General features: G+C 36.2%; 1 protein-coding gene and 1 long non-coding RNA gene across 2 annotated transcripts; both read left to right on the top strand.

Moving 5' to 3' along the window:
- The first annotated feature begins 2,818 nt into the window (after window positions 1-2,818).
- On the top strand, window positions 2,819-4,998 carry LOC149805538 (uncharacterized). Its single transcript, XM_089934331.1, has 3 exons — window positions 2,819-2,965; window positions 4,315-4,444; window positions 4,877-4,998. The coding sequence occupies exons 1-3, from the start codon at window positions 2,819-2,821 to the stop codon at window positions 4,996-4,998; spliced, it is 399 nt and encodes a 132-aa protein (XP_089790457.1).
- Window positions 4,999-8,272: 3,274 nt separating this feature from the next.
- LOC149805537 (uncharacterized) lies at window positions 8,273-21,178 on the top strand. The gene is made up of 3 exons (XR_016419687.1): window positions 8,273-8,436; window positions 16,625-16,765; window positions 21,098-21,178. It is a non-coding gene; the product is annotated as an uncharacterized LOC149805537 (long non-coding RNA).
- The last annotated feature ends 540 nt before the right edge of the window (window positions 21,179-21,718 follow it).

Raw genomic sequence — 21,718 nt, 5'->3', positions numbered from 1 at the left:
AAAACCCTGGGGATAGATCTTGCTGGGCAGAACTTCTTTAGTCACCAATCAACTTAAAGACACACAATTGCATTTATTTCATCACATTCCATGACTTATCAGTACGAATTTGAAAATGGTTATTTCAATCCACTTAGAAAAAAACATGAATGAAGCGCCTAATACACATAATTATTACTATCTCAAATTGTTAACCATTCATGTGTGGCCATTTTCCGAGATTTCCTTATTTAAAAAATTAATTATGGCCCAGGTTACGAAACGAATCCCTTTTACGCTATAGTTTTGTGAATTCAATAGATTATGACGTCCTATGAGGTTAATTGCTCGGCTTGAGCAACATCTTCCCAACACCAACTCACGACAGACAAACAATTAATTGCAAAGATCTAATAAAGCTATAAACGGAGATGTAAATAAAAATAGCATATACCCTTGGTTTGTTACGAAGATATTCCTTACTGCACTTGTACGAAAGGAGATCAACGCTGTTGACGGGAATAACTGATCTGAACCCAGGGTGACATAAACGACATATTTGGATGTAGACAATGGATCAATATATTTCATACTCTCTCTCTCTCTCTCTTCAGTTTTTTTATTACGAATTCCTACATTTATACAATATAATGATGATAATAATAATAATAATAATAATAATAATGAGGACATTGTATAGCGCCTTATCTTTAGAAGCTCTAAGCGCTTTACAACATTAGACAACACCTATAAGATAAAAAATCATATATAATGATATGATTATAAACACCAACACCATGAAATTAGAAAACATAAAAAAACATTCTGATAATATTTAAGGTAGGAAACATTATTAGGTCTTAAAGTTTGTTCTTGCAGTCGAAATAAGTGAGTTTTGAGAGCCCTCTTGAATTTGATCACTGTGTCTTTGTGTCTAAGTTCAGTGGGCAATTCATTCCACGTTGCTGGGTCCTGGTATGCAAAAGAACGCTGCCCATATGACTTTGTTTTCGTAGTTGGAATAATGAGCATACGATTGTCAGAAGAGGAGCGTAAGTATCTTGCTGGTGTATACACATGGGTGAGGTCGGATAGGTATGTTGGTCTCAAGTCTTTCAGTGAAGCGTAGCACAGAGAACAAATGTTGTGTTTGATTCTGGATCAAATGGATACCCAGTGTAGGGTACAGAGCAGCAGGCAGGTGTGCTCTGATCGTGGTACTCTAAGTATGATTCGAGCAGCTGTGTTTTGAACTTTTTGAAGTTTTTGGAGTAGACATTGAGATAAACCAGACATAATTGAGTTACAATAGTCCAGTCTTGAAAGTACTAATGAACACACAAGTGGTTTAGTGGCATCAACTGAAAGACGTTTCCGAATGGAGCTGATGCGTCTCAGCTCAAGATAAACAGCCTTGCATATGTTCATGACATGTTGGTGCAATGTGAGAGTACTGTCCAGAGTAACACCTAGGTTTCGTACTGATTGTTTGAATTTAATGTTGGTGTTACTGGTATTTAATATTTGAGGTAAAGGATGTGAATGAGAAAGTCTTTGTGTTGTGATCAGAATGGCCTCAGCTTTATCATCATTCATCTGCAGCTTGTTACATGTCATCCATGATATCACATCAGAAATGCGCCTCTCTACACCTTGGATGGTAGCATCAACTTCAGTTATGTGGCTAGATTTGTATATTTGGGTGTCATCAGCGTACAATTGGTGAGACACTGGATAATGATATATGACACGAGAGCGGCTGAGTGTATAGAATGAATAGAACAGGTCCAAGAACAGACCCCTGTGTAACACCATAACATAGATTAACTGGGCTGGAGTGTATTCCATTTGCAGACACAATTTCTGTCCTGTTGCCCAAGTAGGACTTGAACCACAGTAAGGCTGTATCATGAAAGCCAAATACATACTGGAGATGGTGAAGTAATATAGCATGGTCTATTGTGTCAAATGCTGCAGACAAATCAAGGAGGATGAGAACTGTAATCTTTCCGCTATCCAAAGCAGAGAGAATGTCATTAACTACTTTTAGAAAAGTAGTTTCAGTACTGTGGCAAAGGCGATATGCAGATTGTACATTGCTGAAAAGACTATTTAATTCAGATAAGATACAAGCTGGGATAGAACAACCTTTTCTAAGATTTTTTTATATGAATGGGAGATTAGAAGCTGGGCGGTAGCTCTTTAAATCGTTATGGTCTAGTGTTGGTTTCTTCAGCTCAGGCTTTACAATGGCAGTTTTGAAAAATGATGGGAATTCCCCTGATGAGAGAGAGGTATTAACAACATCAGCTAGTGAAGGCAATATTGGATATAAGAACTCAAGAAGCAGTGATGTTGGAATTGGATCAAGTTCACATGAGTTATTTAAAGTACAAGGCATGGATGCTTAAGTTGGTGTGTGTTACTTTTGTGTAAGCATTCAGAATAGTTGTTGGTCTTAAGGGTAGTTTCATCACACTCTTGGCTACAGAAATTTATTTTGGATACTAAAACATGAAAAATGTTTCAGTAAAGTTTGCTTGACAAAGTATGAACAACATGCGGTTGACATAAGTATGAGCAAGTGAAACTTTTGAAAACCGTGAAGGATAATGTCACGCGCTCTAACGTACACGCACACACACACACACACAGTGACCAAACTTTAAGAATCATGTGACATCGACAATACATGTGTAAAGGTCACGTTATTTTCGGCGTGACGTGATTGCTTTGATGTAATTGTTTCCATGACGTCACGTCATAGCTACCATCAAGAACACGCATACGTCGGATGCATTTATATCATCGGAAATGGTCTTTATAAAGTTTTAACAAGATGGCCTTTCCTGGAAGGCTCAGAGATGCAGTGGCCTCTGTCTCCCACTGCTGCTTTGAGGATGATGTTGATGATTATGATGATGAAAAAGATAATTATGATGATGATGTGGAATGGTATGGAACACCAGAACCAGCTATATTCCAGGTTCGTGCCAACTCAAGTATTGTTATATTGTTAAATGTACTTGACGGGGTGGTTTGGTTAGTTGATCGGAGCAGTCTGGCCTACATCGATGTTCCATGAAGGTCGTGAGTTCTTGCTTCCCTTCTTTGTCCTTGTACGAGCGAAAACAAACAATTTTAATACATCCTCTATCCTCTTTTAGTTTGCAGTTTTAAAGAATAAACTGTGGCTTAACGTGGTGTAGTCAAATCGGAAGATTTTCATATCGAAGAAAAGAAAAGTTTTAGCTTCCTCACTAACGTAAATGATTATGGCATATGTTAAAACACTAACGCTGCATGAAACTTTGTTTTATGTTGGATTTCACTTGTTGTTACATTAAACATTTTCTTCAACCTTAAATGCATTGTGCTGGTGTTCGTCACTTCAAAACAGCATTGCTTTGTAGTCTCTATATCTTTCAGTGACGTGTAGATGATCTTTAGGACCCCATCTGCGTTTCTGTTCAATATAGTAATTTGACGTTTGTGTGCCTCTTTCTTTTACCGTTAAAAGTCTAGGGCGTCAACATACAAATATACATTTTAAAACCGATGGCTGTCCAACCATTTGATAAAGTCCACTTGGAGCTTATGGAGAGAAGTCAATGGCAAAAATAGATTTTGGTCTGATGCTCATGGAATTATGGTCCAGTACATATCTTTTTGCGTTCTAAAACTATACAAAGCCTATCTGTTTATATGACTTGCTGTTTGTACAATGCTTGTATTGCCTGTGCTTGACTTATTCTATGATTCCCCGTCAAATTAAGAGTTTCTTTCTTTATTCATATGGATGATCCTTGACAGTTGTGGATAGTAGCTATATTTATCATGATCTTTGACTCATGTTACAGTCCCGACTTTACATCCTAGCATTATATAAGCAGTGTCTCCTCTTGTACGAAATAGCTTGGAGATCCACCCTGCCTTTGCTTACTGTGCACCGTGTTGCCCTGGTAATGAAACCATTTTGCAAGTTCAACCAATAAACTTTATGTTGATTTGCTTCAAACAGATTAACATTTAATTCATATAAATTAAACTGCTTTAAAAGTTGTCTAGATGTCATGCAGTTATAGTTGTTCTATGAAAATAAAGAAATACCAATGGCATTGTGTTAGGATACAATTACTGTTCCCTGAAAAGTGCTTTTATCCCGCATGAAGTGCACTTAGCGAGACATTACACACTTCCCGGTTAGTTTGTTTTTTTGTAAATAGACAACGTTGACAAGAAACGGCGGCACACACAATCTTTACATTGATGGATGACTTTATTTTACCATCTGAAGTAACTCGGATGTTGTTTCTATTTATTCTTCTCTTGCAGTTGTTTGAACCCGTTGCCACATTCTCGGTGAGAGTGTTTGATGAAAGAGAATTTGCAAGTACCCATATACGCATGAGAAAGAAGCGTACGTGCAAGATTCTAAAAAGGAAGAAGAATGATGCAACTGCAGGTACTAGATTTATTCACAATCAGTGTCAATGTGCATTTGATTAATTTTCATTATAAAAAAAAAAAACACTAGGTGTATCAGTCATTAATCAGAATATGTCACATTTCTTAGAACAGGGAACATTGTATTTCTGTCTTGTCATAGCTAAAATTCATGTATGTGCCAAAGTAAGTTAAAACAGAAAGAAGCATTGTCTTTCAAGATTGGTGGTCTAGCATCATGGAGTGGGAATGAAATATCTGATCATAGATGACCAATAGACTCGTCCAAAGCAAAATGTTTGTGTGAATGAGGGATGTACAATTACGTAGTCAATTCGTTCGTGATAATTTAGTCGTTAAAGGTATGTATCCTAAAATATACAGGCTCATTGTATAACTATATATGTTGAAACCATTCTGTCTAGCAATATTTACCCATGTTCTGTTTTAGTTTCTGGATGTGCACATGCTAAAAAAGCCATCAATTACACTGCCATGAAGAAGGGCTTGCAGCAACAGGCGTTTGGACAATGCACAGTAAGTAGGTTCTACTGTGTTAATCAGTGGTTCTGAACCCACCAGTGGTAAAACTTATCAAACTGTAGAAACTGGATCGTGAGGCTAAAAAAAAAGTTTTTTTTTTAGAGTTGCAAGCAAGAAAGTTTGGGAACCACTGGTGCAAGTGCTGTAGACCCAAAACTCGGTTTTGTAGTTAAACTTATTTTTTCCATTTAATTTATTCCTTGCCATTCGTATGGTTAATGTTTATTAGTCTTATTTTCAGCTGTACTTTTTCTGTTTCTTACAATTTTTATTTGACTTGTTTAATGTAGTTTAGTTACGCTTTTGTCCGTTATCACAAATGACATGGATGTTTCTTACCACTTTTAGCACATTCTTGATTATGTGGGGGTTCCATTTAAAATCAAGTGTTTGTAAAACTTGAATTTTGTTTTTAAAAAATTGTTTTTTCTGAGAGAATACAGCTTATCAAAACTGATTAAAATAAAATAGTTTTAAATTCAAGAACATTTTGTTTATCTATTTTCCAGAAAATTAATGTCGCGCATTAGAAAGAAAATAACAAGAGAATCTCATCGTTAAACTTGTCTGCCAAGTTCTCGCTGTCTTGTGTGGGTATTGTGTAAATTCATAAATAAAAAATCTGCATGGAGAAAAATTGCTTGAGTTTACAGTTCAATTACAACATGTTTGTACTCCAACAAAATAATTCCAAAACATGGCCTCATTACATTGTTGTGATGTCTTGCTTAGGTAAATCAAATAAATGTTTTAACATAAGTTTTTGCAGAATGTAAAATTGCCCATGCTCGTTGAAATATTCCGGTTGAGAAATCTTCAGTTTTCAAGGTCGTAGTTTCTGCACGTTGTTAAATTCTTTAGTCTTTTTTTGAATAAATAAATCTTGCATGTAGCCGCTTTCCTATAATGGCTAAATTGAAGAAATCCCTTTTAAATAATACCAGGACTTATGAAGTTAGGAGTTGATCTTGTAACAACAAAAAACGATAAAAATACCTGACGATCAGTGCCTGGCGTTATTCAAAGAACATGGTAATTTATGCGAGAGAAATATAAACCTCGGATGTAGATGTAGATAAATCAAAAATACTGTTCGTCAGAAACACCCCACCTTAACCACCAAAAAAAGAAACAAAACAACAACAAATAAATTGAAATCTATTCGGACTACATCTGCTGTTTCTATTATTAAATAAATGGTAACGATTGACAGATAAAATACCAATGAAAACAAAAACGTTTGATGCATTCGCAACTTCTTCGTGAGCCTAAATTTCGTAAATATCCCATGTGGTATCAAAGCAATCTGAGTAAAATCAGATCTTCCCTGTCTTCACGTAGGACAGTGGAGATCTGGCTTAAATCAGACTGATATGAAAGCAGCTATAGGCGTATATTGGATGTATGAATAACAGGATTGTCTTCGATGTTCCAAACTGATAGATCATTAGACTAATTACTGATCAGTCATCACTCACACTGATCATAAAAATCAGTTCTTGTAACATATAATTTTACATTCTACAGTTTCCTTAATTTTTGTTTTAAATTAATAGATTTCATTTAATTTCGAAACTATACACATAAAGTAATGATCTAATCGAATAGAAAAGTAATATGGCTCAGTTTAACTGTGATCTGAAGTGTTTGTAAAAGGTGAGTCGAATTCCAACACTGCGAATCCCTTCCTCCACTCCTCCATTCAGAATATCCTCGTGTCTTTTCGATGCGATCCGAATATCTTGGAGTCTGTGACAGTGTGTGTGTGTGTGTGAGAGAGAGAGAGAGAGAGAGAGAGAGAGAGAAAAATTTGGATTTTAACGTAGCTTTAACAATTTTTCAGTCATATCGCTACGATGTCTGCAGTGTGACAGTTTATAGTGATGTCTAGCACTGAGGCATCATGCTGCAGACATGTAGAATGATATCCCACCCAGTCATATTATCCTGACACAAGGCCGACCAGTCCTAACACTAACCTCTTAATGCTGAGCGCCAAGCGAGGCAGATGTTAGTACCATTTTTGTAAGTCTTTGGTATAGCTCGGCCGGAGATTGAACCCACGACCTACCGGATCCGAGGCGGATGCTCTACTATAACCACTTGAATCTCTGACAGAGACTCGGATGTAATTTGATTGATACTTCTGAAATTGTTAAACTTTTGGCCGTTATTTACTTCATATGCGGTTTTTAGCGTGCGATGGAAAAAGCCGACGATACTTATTTCTTATTGTCCAGAAGGGTAACTCCCTTTGCACAGATTACATAATATTTAAACGAGTTGTGAAGAGCATACCACAAAACCATGCCCGTAATCCACAACGTTGGTTCACAACTTGCGATTATCATTTTTAACTGCCCATTGTTCATATTGTGTCACAATAACTTCATGATGTCATGTCATCACTAACATCGTAAGCAATAGTTTCATGTTATTAAAACCGAATGATTTCTTAAGTTTTGTATTTTCAAAGTTAAAGGAAAAACATTAAAAATAGAAGTTATGGAATTTCATTTGATCGTGCCCGTTGCTAAGTGTTATTTTCAACACTTAATGTTTTATAGATGTATTTTCTTCTCACATCTTGCCGGATGTTCATCTACCAAAAATATAACTGGGAAATGTTATGAGTGAAGAGAAGAAAGAAGCACAAGTACCACAGACCTGCAGTTTACAGATAATCGCCTGAGTTAATTCAGTTGTAAGTTTCTCAGTAATCGCTACAAAAACTGTTAAAATAGTATTACACATCAAGCTCTGCTGAGACTGGAGGCATGGAAAAGAGTTGTGATTGTAGAGACTTGTATTCGCGTCCTAGTTGTGATTATCAAAGTTTCCTAGCATATTAAATAAATCTGAGATAGAAAACAAGTAAAGGAAGTGTGAAAAGTACAATGCGATCGCGATTCTTTCCTGATATCGGTACTACAGTCTGTGTAATCCTTAAAGGGCTGCTGTTTGCTATCTGTGCTTTATTCTACTCTTGGTGTTCATCATCACTGACCAGTGCTTCAATTTGTGCAGCTCAGTGTTTTAGCAATATATGAAAAAATGTCATTGACTTAGAAGTGAATAGATATGTGTATTGTAGAAAAGCTGTCCTTATTATTATTATTATTATTATTATTCAATTTTTTAAACGGTCCTTTTGAAGCCGGGTGTATTACGTCCTGGTCCTTTCTGACCCGTTACTGGCCTTTCTGGACCAGGTCTTTTTTAACCCGGTCCTTTTCCGTACCGGTCCTTTCTGACCCGTTACCATTTCGGATAATTGTTATGCACCCTTTCAACTTTACCGAGATGGACTGCATTATTAATAAAAGCAAGTGAACTTGCTGCAAAGTCAACAAATAAAGAAAGTAAATTAAACTAAGTACAAAGATAACAAACAAATGGACACAATATGATATGAACACATTGACTACGTAATAAGCAGACTGAATAGTTAAGGGAATATCGATACAGGTAAAAATTAACAAGCATACTCCCTAATTTCGTCAACTGTCAAAATGTTCTGTATATACCAATTCAGACGACAATAGAAATCCCCAAAACATGGAGGCAATATCGCAACATTTTCTCCATGTCGTACAGTATAAGATGTCTACCCTAAGTTTATTTTTCTAGGTCGACCCAAAAACAAATATTAGGTTCGACGTCTTACATTGTAGGACTAATGTAAGTTTCCCCCGATCTTTCAACACGTTTGTGTCTTTAATTGTTTTACGTCATCATTTTCAGGATCATTTAGACGATCGGAACAAATTCTATAGAAAAACTATTTTGATGTGTTTTAATTTTTCCCACTTACAGTATATAATAGAAAAAAGCGCCCCCCCCCCCCTTCATCTGGAGTAATGGGCGGGCGGTCTAAAGACCCTAAGACTACCCGAAGACAACACAGAAGTTTCCCAAACACTCTCACCTACATTACATATATATATATATATATATATATATATATATATATATATATATATATATATATATATACACACACACACACTCAATTAAATAAAATAAAAAAGTGATCAGCATAATTATGCATTATATATTTATCTAGTTAACATCAGTAGAGTTTTTTCCCTTGTTGGTCATCACCAAAGGAAAGCCCCCAAGTCACTCAAGCCTTTTAAAAATGCCCAGTTCACCTAAATTTATTTTTTACAGCTGATATTCTTTTGTCACTTGACCCAAAAAGTTGTCTAATTTAATCATAAATACCCAAAATTTAAAATTAGCAATCCAAGAAGTGTTTTAAGTTGATTACCTAGTCACTCACAGTGGCAAAGAGTTATCGTGTATCCGATTCTAAATACTGAATAAAAGTGTTCAGTTACACATTACATATCGATGCATGAATAACAAATGCCCTGCAAAGTAATGACTACTCATTTTATTTTTATTTATCCATGTGTATACAGGCCAAACCATGAGAAGGCACTCATTTCTGGGTCCATTTGTATTGATGTTAATTTTTTTTCCATTTCTATTATAGACCCTTTGTTTCTTTTCCTTTTTGATATCATTTAAGATGAAGTTTCAAAAAAACACAATCAGCATTTTTTTTCTCCTTTCATTGATGAGATTCTGTCACTGTCCCGGTTTGCTTGCAGTTCCTTTTGTCTTATTAATGACTGAACATCTCCCATGTTTTGTTTTAAAAATTTTGAATTTTGCCTATGTTTTGATTCCACAAGAATTGTATTGATGTTAATTTTTATTCTTCTTTCTTCCATTTCTATTATAGACCCATATATATATATATATATATTACTTTTGCCATTGTTTCTTTTCCTTTTTGAATTTATTTAAGACGAAGTTTACTGTTAGCTGAACCACTCCGGTCTGACTAATGTAAGAATTTTTTATTTTAATGATTGGAAAAAGAAAATATGAATGGTACTCATGGCATGTGTACATGCACTTGTATTGGTGCTTAGACTTTATCTGAAAATAATATGCATACCATATGTTATGCTGCATTAAGTGAAATTTTAAATATGTGTCAATTTATAAATGGGTCACAGGAAAAGAATGTTGCAAATTCAAAACTGCAAAACTAGAGGTTATTACATTATTGTCAATACCTAAAAGGAGAAAACTCCTTAAATACTGTTTTAAAGTCCTTCGGGAGAAGAAAACATACTGAGGGCTGTGTAAACCATGAGGATAAGTGGTCCAGCTCCCAAGGGAGGTTATAAACAGGTGGAGGGTGAGTCACAACCTCTTGAGAGGGAAGAGCAGTACTGTCCCTATTCCGTGAGGCCAGAGAGTAAGTCACACTCTCCCAAGAGGTAGGAGCAGCACCCTCTCTTTACCAGTAGGATAAAGTGCAAGGCATGCCCTCCCCTCCATGAGAAACATCACTCTTTCATGTCCAACAAGGGCAGAGAGCATGTCTGATGAAATTGCAAGGGGGGACCAGTACTCTATCATACTGACCCATAGCTCATTAGGGGCTGATTGTGAATTGGGCTGCATCTGTAAGGACTGAGAAGCTCATTTTCAACCTGTCAGTCCCAGAGGGCCATATTTTGATGACACAATCAAGCCCAGTGACAAAGGGATGGCTCAAATCTAAATCTGTCAGATTTGGGGATGGACCTTTCTACAGATCTGAGTCACCTGTCAAGGCCTTGTGCAGTGACTGGGTCCTGAGCACCAGTCACCTGGCAGTGGACACCAGGTACCCATCACTAGACATAAGGTACTGGGTGTTGGATAGTTTTCCTTGGAGCCCCTATAGTACGGGGAAAGGGATTGACTCAGCCTCTCTCCAGACTACTCTTTCATCCTATTTGAAAATGGGAAACAGTTTATAGATGCCAGATTAGGGCAATGGATCCAATTGGAATATCCCTCTTTCTCTGTATCCTTCTAAATCCCAAAGGTATGTAGGGCCCTCTGTCCGAGGGTAATGATTGAAAATCTCCCTAGCTGCATATTGGTGAGATGATGCTTGCAGGCAATAAATCTATATTGTCTTTTGAGTTTGGGACTAAAAAGATGGAGGGGGATAGACCTTCTACCACAGAATGCTCCAGGTGGGTGATGAATCACCCTAAACCACCAGCAGATGCCATTGCTATAACTTCTGTGGGAGGAGTTACATATTCAAATTTCTCCTCTCCCCAAGTCTCACCCAGAACAGAGCAACACTGGGTCACATAGTCTATCGGCATAGTTGAGAGTGCAGGATAAAGATGTTCTTTCTGTCCAAAAATTATACACAGAAGAGGTCAATATGGTACCCCCTCCATTTCAGGTCCCCTGCCTCTTCTCACTGTTTGGTTAAAGAGGTACTGGAGGTGGCTAACTCTTGACCAGGTCTTTTGCTCATTTGTTACTTGGTTACAATCAAGGAGCTCTCTCAAAGGTTTAGCAAGGGCAAGCTTTTGCTCAACAACATAGGTGTGGTCTGTCATTCCTGTTAATGTTGTGACCCTTGATAGTTGATTATAGTGTTACAAGTCTATGCTCTTAAAATAAGTAACAGAAAAGAGGGAAAGATTTATAAAATTTAACAAATAATTTATTTCTGTTTAATTCAAAGTACAAATGTTAGAAAAGAACTTATGTTATTGCAAATTAAATCCCAAAATAATCCATAAATTACAGACACAAGTCCTAATAATTTAAAGTCCTGAATAAAACTCAGCATTAGTCCAGAGTAAATCCAAAAACTGATGGCAATGATCTGTCTGTTATAACTCCTAGTGTGTTGATGTGCCAACAGTCTTTTGTTATATCACAGAAATATAATTCCATGTTTGAATACACTATAAATTCCAGTGAATGTCTCTATCCAAGAATTTAATCAGAGTACTTTTGTATTTCCAGAGAAAATAATCACTTGAATTCAATAATTTGAAGAAATAAAATCCATCCCAACTGTACACAACATAATACAACTTGAAAGTGCCAGATGTTAAAACATGAACGATAAAATCCTCTCAGTTAAACAATTATATATAGTTTTATACTTGACCTCATGTCACAATTAGCATTTTCTATTAAAAAATTTACCTAATGGAAATAACTTTATAGAATGATCCTGATGTTTAGAAAACAGTAATCCTGATAATGTATATTTCACTTAGGAAATTCCAAATCCTTGACCAAAATAAACATATTTACTTCTTTTATTAATAATAATGCTTATTAAAACCCCATATATATGGAAAATAATTAAGCTATGTATTCGTTGTTTACAATGATTAAAATAAAAAAGTCAGATTGTGTCAAGTAGAAATGAACTCAATTTTGGACAAGGTTAAGTGCAACATACAATGTTACAATATAATAGTTTGTAATGCAATAAAATAAAATAAAGCTAACTAACAGACAAAGCAAAGTTAATATACCTAACAATGGCAACAAAGATTTTACCCTTCTTGGCTCATAAACCTCCCACCTGAAGTGTCTTAAGTGGGTATTTCTATGGGGACTTGAGTTTGCCTTGCAATGAAAACACTAGATCCTTGGAACAGCAACTTCATTCAACCTGTTGAAGTAGGAATCGCTGTCGCCATTGGCTTTCCATTGTTTGCTGAAAGCAGTGGCAAAAACTTATAGGAATGCATTGTCCTTGTCCATGGCCTTATTGGTGGAGTTTCTCCACCTTTGTAGGGATATTTCTCTGGGTACATTGAAGGTTTTACTATAGCACATTAAGACCTTTTTAAGGACTATCCGTGGTCATCCTATCTGTAGTTGCCTAGGATTTGAGAGGCCCATCAAGACTAAGTTTTGCTTAAAATGGGAGGTCTTGCAATTTTGAGCTCAGCCTTTGCGCTATGAGCTTTTACCAGTGTCATGGGAGTAGCATCAGCCAATTTTAGATCATTAAGTATCCCAATCCTCAAATATTTTGACAGATTGGTTGGTCCAATGTGGCCATCCAGAGTCCATCACACTGGACACGTCTCCCTTTTGTTCCATAGTGACCAGGCTGGGTCTTTTATCAAATTTAGAGAAATCAGAGCTAAATCCATCTTGAGATTTTGTCTGTGTGGGGATGAATTGTCTCACCAAGAGAGTGTTAGTAAGTGTCTTGCGAGATACTGAAAGTAAAAACTGCATTGTAAACTTGTCTTTTTCTTTGCCTGAGGAGGACTTTGAACTCTGCAGTTGACTTAGGCAGACTACACTTGTGTACTCCACAGTTGCTCCTTTTCCCTGCTTTGAAACTGCACATGAACCTCTTAAATGTTCAGTTTTCTTCTCGATTGGGATTCCCACCCTCATCTGAATTGGTGGACAAATTGGGACTGGTTTCTGGCTCAAGTCCCCATGCACTTGTCAAACCCCACTCTTACCTGTTCACAAGTGCATCAAATTCAGGGCAAGATGCTTATTCAGAGGCAGAGTGACTCATTCTTCATGGTCCATGGTCTCAGGAAGAATTTACCAACAATTTTGGAAATGAGGGCAGTACTCTTAGGCCTTTAGGGATGTGTCCACCAAATAAGAGGTTGCTAAGGATGGTCTCCTTCCATGTGTCAGTGGTAGTATACTATAGTTGATGAGGCAAGCATGCACCTTCTCACTGCATGAAGGTTTGTAACCTCCATCACCTGGCAAATTCCAGAGGAATATTCCTCTGAGACTGCTATAATTTTGGCAAGAAGAACAGTTTGGCAGACCATCTGTCAAGGAAAGGGAAGACAGTTTTTACAGAATGATCATTCCACAAATCTGTAGCAGACTCCTTGTTGCTACTTTAATGAACTTCTTATGGTGGACTTGTTCACCAGGTAGCTGAACAACAAGTTCCGTTTTCACATTTCACCATTCCCAGACCAGAGGGTCCAGGCATTAGATGCTTTCTGCCTGAAGTGTGATTGTCTGTTCACTTACTCCTTCCAACCCTTCAGGATGATCCCACAGGTCCTACATGACCTACACAGGTCAGGCACTCCATGGCTTAGGTCATTCTGATAGCCCCTCTGTGGCATTAGCAATCATGGTTCAGTGATCTTCTTGATCTGTTGGTTGACCATCCAGGGACCTTACCTCAGAGGAATGATCTCTTCTCTTAACATGGTGTCTCTACTACACAACAGTCCACAGGTTCTCCACCTTTGTGCTTGGCTCATCTCAGACAATCTCTCTGCAAAGAAAAGTTGTCAATCAGAGTTGCCAAGTGCATGTACAGTAGAATGTCAACATCTAAGGTGTGTGATGCCATATGGAGAATTTTTTGTGATTGGGTTAGTAGAAAACAATGCTCAGTTTCTACTTTTATGGGCTATCGAGCATCCCTTTCAACACTCTATAGTTTTCAAAATTCCCTGCCAGCAGGACAGATTCTCCCCTAATAGTAAAGACCTTATCAGGTATTTTGAATGGCAAAGACCACTGTCTTGCCTAAATGGAATCTCTCTTATGTCTTGTGGTTTTTAAATACCACTTCTCCCATATGTACGTTTGGGTGAAGCTTCCTTTGAGAACCTTATCCTGATCATGCTTGGCACCTTAGTGTTTTCGAGACAAATGGGCAAGATTCATGCCCTATCCATAGAGAAGGGATGTGTCAAGTTCATTGGGTATTTTATGTCAGTTTCTTTTATTTGCCAACCAGGTCATTTAGGAAAACACCAGCTTCCTTCAGTTGCACCACTCTTGATTCAGATCCTGTGCCACATCTGCATGATGGATGACCAGGATAGACTCTTATATCCAGTTAAGGCCTTATGGTTTTATTAGGCAGCCTCTAAAGGGAGAAGGAAGCATCTATTCCTCCTCTATTAAAGGTTCAGCTGATGTTTCAGCTTAAATCCTTTCTCTGTACTAGATTACATTAATTATCATTTGAGCTTAAAAGTCCCTTATTAATTTGAATCTCCCTTTCATTTTTAAATTACTGATAAAACTCATGAGGATGCCTGATGGGCCAGTGTAATTCATTCATCTTTGGAAGATATGATGAAAGGTGCATTTTGGCACTGTCACCTTATTTTTCCCTTCTTTTGCCTCTGCTTGTTAGCTCACTAAAGTTTAGGTATTTTCATCTGGGCTCAGATGCCATTACTCAAAAAGTGGCTCATGTGGATTCCATCATGAAGTAGTTTCCTGCTCTTCTGTGAGGGTGTGTATTCCTTTGTTTGTTTTTTATTCATCAGTTGTGGGATCATCATTCCCCTTCAAAGCTGACAAATTCAGCTATGCAATAACAACAGTTATGTTATTACCGATATTAAAATGTAGTTTTTGGTGGATAAAACTGACTTTAATGGTATAAAATTTGCCTGCTGCTATTGCCTGATTTCCTCTTTTCATCCTGCACTGATGTTTCCTACTCAGTTAGGCTGCTCCCTCAAAATAATAAAAAGACACCATAATGCATGCTTAGTATGTGTAGGATTCTCAGGCAGGGGTGGTACAGTGTTCTGAAAGCTTCTGGTTCACTGTAATGGGAGGACAACATTTTCATCATTTGGGTAGGGTATTTGCCACCTGGAAAAGTACTAGTTGTGCAGTAGCAACAGTTAAGTATTACATAATTAAAATTAGTTGCACACCTCCAGAAACTACATTTCAAGTGTTGAAGCATTCCAGTCATTTCTTTCATTTCTTAGATCTTTCCTTTCAGTCAATGGAGAAATCATGTTACCTGAATTGTAGGCTGCTAGCTGTACAGCTGATCTTCTAAGGCAGAAATAGGACTGGCCAAATTCTGGTTAATAATGTGTAGTACTCACTCAGCATATATTTGTAACATTTGTTTTCTTTATGTTGTTTACCTGTTATTATGATACGATTCAGTTAGGATCTTTGCTGCATGGAATATGTACACGATGAAAGAATAATGCAGCAGGACTGCACTATGTACTTTTTGTAAGCAATATCAGTCTGATATGTAATAGTTTTGAATGAGCAGTACAGGTAATTCTCATGATCTTCAGCCTTTTTTGTAGCAGTGCCAAATTCAGCACCAAATACAATCATACGTTGAGAAAAGAATTAACATAAAATATGTGTTAAACTGTGTGCTTAAGCGGAGACATAGATATATATCACTTAATTGGAATGGGTTGTTCCAGAGTCACTTAGCCATCTTCTGATTGGATGACACAGTTATTGATTTTGTAAACATTCACATTCACTAAATTAAACTAAGCTGTTTCCATGTATAAACATTAAAGTCTTATTCAGTATTTAAGACCACAGAGTACCAACTTTCTTTCTTGGTAACACATGTTTTTCCCTATGTTGAATGGTAAACTTAACTTACATGGCATTAACCCTGCTTATTTTGATTGGTAGCTGCATGTAGAAAGCATTAACAATGCTTATTTTGATTGGTGGCTCCATATAGAAGGCATCAACTCAGCTCTGAAGGGTTTAATTATCGAGCCAGTATCTGAATTCATGTGTCTGAAGTCTTTCGAAAGGCAAATTGTACAGTATACATAAAGTTCCATGCATTGGGGAGTACAATATGCTAGCCTGGGCAGTTATAATTCATTTTTTGAGCAAGTGAAATTTCATTCTTTTAGCCAAAGTTTTTGGTAGCATTGTTTGACAGTTTACTTTACATCATCCACAGCGCTAATTGATTGAAATTGGAATGGTTACCCCCAATTGCATAGTTGTGTAAATGCTTTTGCAGTGTACAAATCAGATACACTTTCTTTTGCTATTACAGGGATGTGCCAATGAAGTATTAAGCTCCTTGAAGACTGGCCTGGTCTGTAATGACATCACAAATGAGGACACTGGGTCTGACAATTTGCTTTTTATGTCAGAGACCACCACCATATATGTCTGTCTGCAGTGTGGATTGCAGGTAATTACATGTACTGAAAAATGATGCTAAACTATTATAACCTAATGTAGTGGATATCAGGTAATCATGATAAATTGATACTAAGTTATTATAACCTAGTGGAGTGGATATCTGTAATTACTACAAAATGATGCTAAATTTGTATGACCTAATGGAATGGATATCAGGTAATTACTACAAAATGATACTAAATTATTATGACCTAGTCGAGTGGATATCAGGTAATTTCTATAAAAATGATACCGAATTAGTATAACCTAGTGAAGTAATTGCAGTATATATCATTTTCAGATACAATTTTTAGCTGGCCAAACCTATCACATAGCCACATCTGGTACGGTCATGTGCATTTGACATAAGGCAATGCGAGTGACCTACACTTCTTACATGAATAGAACATTTGTCATCATAGATCGCCACAGATAGCAGTAAACAATAATATGCCAGCACACAAGTATAAGAGTTGAAATGTACATTTTCATCAAGTATTTTTAACAATAAATGAGTATCTATTGCTTTATGTTACTGCATCGTGACTCTCATCTAAACTCCACCCCCACCCCACACCCCACCCCTTATGACTGCATGGTAATGAATAATCCAAAAATAAACAAGTTAACTAATGTGACCCTAAGTACAGATGTCAAACATTTAAAAATTTGTTTGAACCTTTCTTCACAAAAATACTGTGTTCATGACAATCACTTAAAAGTTGCCCTACGTTGATTGTGCATGCATTAAATATTGGCGTGGAAAACCCCAGATTTGACTTCCTGAAAAAGGTATATATGAATCTGCTGTTTCTACTTGGCAGAATTCATTGAGACTTTGGATTGTCCATTTTCCCCCAAAGTCCCCTTTGGTTTATTTGAATTATAGTGGCAATAATTCTCCTAAATAAATGATAACAGCGGTATCTGAATTTCACTCAAAGACTTCTTATGATTTCTAGTTGGTCATAAACGAGATTGGTGTAAGCCTGACCTCCAGTATGGCCACCAGAATGATAATGTGGAAAATCTTATTATCACTACTTAGTGTAGATGCCTGGTCATATCAACATTGTGCTTTTACTGAAAGACATCTTATGATGTATGGTTGATTCCAAATGGAAATGTTATACATCTGATGTCTTGAAAATCTTGTTGTTGTTGCTCCTCCAAAATGCAGTGTCATATCAATGTGGGGTTTTCATTGGCAGACTTCTTGTCATATTTTGTTGATTCTAAATTAAAATGGTGATGTTCTGCCATCCAATATGGCTACCATGGTTGCCATCTTGAAAATCATATTAGACATTTTGCCACAAGGTTTTCATCAGAAGAGTTCTTATTGTGTCTAGTTAGTGCTAAATTAAAATGATAAGATTGACACTCAGTATGGCCACTGTGGTGTCCATTTTAAAGATATTGTTTTTTATTCCTCTCCCAAATGGATTTTTCAATCAACATAGGGTTGGTCTTAAATGAAAAAAGGTATCAGTTGTACATCCTGTATGGCTGCCCTGAAAATTTTGGTGTCATTACTCTCCTTGAATGGATGGTCATATTGATTCAAAATAGTGGTCAACATCATGTATGTTCAAGAAAATATGTTTAGTTTTAGTTTTGCAATTAAGATTTCATTTAGTTTTTCTAGTGGTCTTAAAGATTACTGTAAAATGGTGAAGGGATTAACATTTAGAGATTATGTTCCCCCAAAAATGGTAGCACACCAAGCTTTTGTCAAAACAAACCTGATGTTTTCTCCATATGTAAAGAGTTCTGTCAAATTTTAGTTTCACTTTCTCAGCTATCACTCTGTCACTAACACAGTATCCAAAGAGATGGAAACTTGAAGTAATATTTCCTACTGTTGTGAACCTGAAGATTCCTCTTGCAGTTTGTCAACCAGAATCTGATACAGAAACTCTGTACATGGCTTTGTGCCCCATAGTGCAATCACAACAACGCAGTACTTATTGATATTTGTATTGTACATCATGGTAAGATGCTGTCTCATTTAAAGGAACTAGCTCCATGTGTTGATAATTGACAGCCCCTGATTTTTCTGTCACAGTTCAGGTGATTGCTCAGTGAAGTGAAAATGAATACAGATGTTTTCTCAGACTGAACAGAAAATATGTACCCTTAAGCCAATTTAAACCAGGTGGATTATCTCCACATGTGACAAAGTGTTGCATTGGATGGAACTGTCTAAAACAAGTTTTGAGAAAGTGCGATTGATTCATTGTTTTATTTTAGGATTTAGTTGAGCCTTTGGTACATATTTAGTAATAAAAATATGCTACTGTGTTCCGTTTGTTTAGTAAAATAGTAAATGATACTAGATCAACATAATAAAAATGCAGCAAAAAACATCTTTTTCAATGAAATTAGACATGTTAATTGAAGTAGACATGGTAATAGCTTTCACATTCATAGATCTATTTTTATGTATACTTAAATAGCATTGTTTTGTTTGTTGCTTTTACTATTTTTTTAAAATTTCATTGTATCTTATTGTAATGTAACATTGTATGTTGGACTTTGTCCAAAATCAAGTTTCTTTTCTACTTGACCAGAAGTATTTTTTTAATTTTTTAATTTTTTTAAATATTTTATTCTGTAAACAACTAAAACATAGCTAGCATATTGTCTGTGTTTGTGCCATTAATATCAGGATCATTAATAATAGAAGTAAATATGTGTATTTGGATCTGGGTCTAGCTTATTAGGATTCTCCAACAATTTGCCTGGTGTACCTGAGATTATCTAAATTATATATTATAATTTTATTAACAGACTTTCTAATAGCAACTAACATTTTATTTTGCAAAACATTAAAAACTTTCTAGAAGGTTATTTTCAATTAGGTAGTGTTTTTTGTTTTTTTAAATAAAAAATGCTAATTGTGACCTGAGGTAAATTAGAAAACTATATAATCTTGTTACTGGAAAAAATATTCATTCATGCTTAAGGTTTTAGCAGAATCAGTTTGTATTATTATTGTGCTCAGTGTTCATTTGGGCTGGAATTTTTTCTACAAATTATTTAAGTTAGTGATTTTCTTTTCTCAGGAAATATAAAAAAATATTATTCTTGGACATATACATTCACTGGGATTTATAGTGAATTCAAACTGGAATTATATAACAGCGTTTCAATGAAAGATTTGGCAAATCAGCATTATACAGGGCATCATAGACACATCAACACTTCAGCATTGGACTCAGTTTGGATATCTGCTAAAGATTTTAGAACTTTTAATTATTAGGACTTGTGTCTGCAATAATTTCATTTTCACTTTGTATTCTAGGGAAATAAATTATGTGTTGAATTTGAATGCCATCAAATCCTAATAGCTCCCCTGAAGCAAGGAAAGTCATGGATCACTTGGCTATTGAAGTTTACATTCAGAGATTCCCAGAAGATCCTGTTTTCTCCTCACCAGGTCAGGCAGTTGTGAATACAGTTTTTCTATCCAATCCAGGAGATGCTGAATCTGTCTGGCTCCCATCAAGCAAACTCTCAGAAAGAAATTCTTCTTAGAACTAGAGGTGAACACACTTTGTCAGGCAAAAAGACCTAGCACACTGAAAACCTGTGAAGATAAATGGAGAGTTTTCTAATAGTGTTGGGATCAGAAACAGATCTGTAGTTAAAAGCTTCAGTACCAGAAATAACTTGCTTCTTGATAGGGCTCTAGTTAGCTCCCATTGCAGTTCAGAGGTACTGTTCTATGATTTCAGACACAGACATCATGTGAACTTTCACATGGGTTCTTATGTGGCTGCAAGACACCCTTCATTCCACTGCCTGTAGCTGCATTGACCCCTCTCTGGTACCAAAATTGGTTCTAGCTATTTTAGCTGTCTGATACATTGAGGTAATACACCTCATTGCTTGTTCCAGACTATGGTCATTTGGACCAGAGTGGTTTGGTTTCACTTGTGATTAATCTTGCGTTGATTTTCAAGAACAGGTTCCCATTCATTGGGAATCAGTCCTTCAACTTTCTTCTTTGGACTATCTTTAGGCATCAACAGAACCCAATCTTGCCTTTGAAGTGCAGCTTATGGTAAACATTGTCTTCAGTAGTAATTGACAGTTTATTGTGTTTGGGCACTAGTCCCTCTATCAAAATTCTTGTTTGAACTTACCTTAGAAATAAGGTTATTTTTTTATCACTTCTGATGGTAAAATGAGCCAAAGACATGACTGACATTTTGTTTTAACTTGGGGGGGAGGGATTTGTGAGATTGTGGATAAATTCCTAACATAACTGTGAATGGGTAATTATTATTGAAGAATATATTTCACTCTAATGATCATTTTCTGTTATCTGTAACAGGGTTGTGGCAATAGCTCCCCAGGAAGTCATGCATTGAGACATATTGCTTCTGCAGGCTCCAGCTCTCATGCTCTGGTCATCAATACAACTACATGGATGGTTTTGTAAGAAATTTATTTGTGTTTCAAAAACATTTCATGCATGTCAGAAGTTGCAATAAATGCTTAAATTACCTTACCTAACCAGTATGTTATTAGCTGACATTTAACAATAAAATAATTTTACAGAAATATGTCAAGAATACAAGAAAGTTGGATTCACATATTTGGATTGTATTGTGGGGCCTGACTATAAAATTTGATTCTATGTCAGTCAAACTTGGTATTGGAATTTTTAAAAAATTTAAACTTGGACTAATAAAATCTGTAGAGTAATGCTTATTTCTAAAGATCCTAAACTCAAAGGAAATAAATACCTATTAACCCACTTAAAAAAACAGTTTGGGTCAGCAAATGTTAGGATTTATTTTTATTATGAAAACATATATCGACTTTACTTCTGTCAGAATTTAAAAATGGAAGCATAAACTTTCAGGTGTCTTGAATGCAAGAAAGAGATCCCAGATGTCCAAAGCAAGTGGCTGGAAAAATGCATGAAACATCTTCAGAAGTTAGCAAGAGG

The sequence above is a fragment of the Sinohyriopsis cumingii genome, chromosome 2, assembly GCF_028554795.1.
Source record: "Sinohyriopsis cumingii isolate HCF-2022 chromosome 2, ASM2855479v2, whole genome shotgun sequence".
Classification (NCBI taxonomy): Eukaryota; Metazoa; Mollusca; class Bivalvia; order Unionida; family Unionidae; genus Sinohyriopsis; species Sinohyriopsis cumingii.
Note: the sequence above shows the minus strand (reverse complement) of the source record. Positions and strands in the feature narration are given on the sequence as shown.

Coding starts and splice junctions, on each gene's coding strand:
- LOC149805538 (XM_089934331.1), top strand. CDS start 2,819: ATGGCCTTTCCTGGAAGGCTCAGAGATGCAGTGGCCTCTGTCTCCCAC. Junction 2,966..4,314: donor CAGAACCAGCTATATTCCAG/GTTCGTGCCAAC, acceptor CTTCTCTTGCAG/TTGTTTGAACCCGTTGCCAC. Junction 4,445..4,876: donor GAAGAATGATGCAACTGCAG/GTACTAGATTTA, acceptor GTTCTGTTTTAG/TTTCTGGATGTGCACATGCT.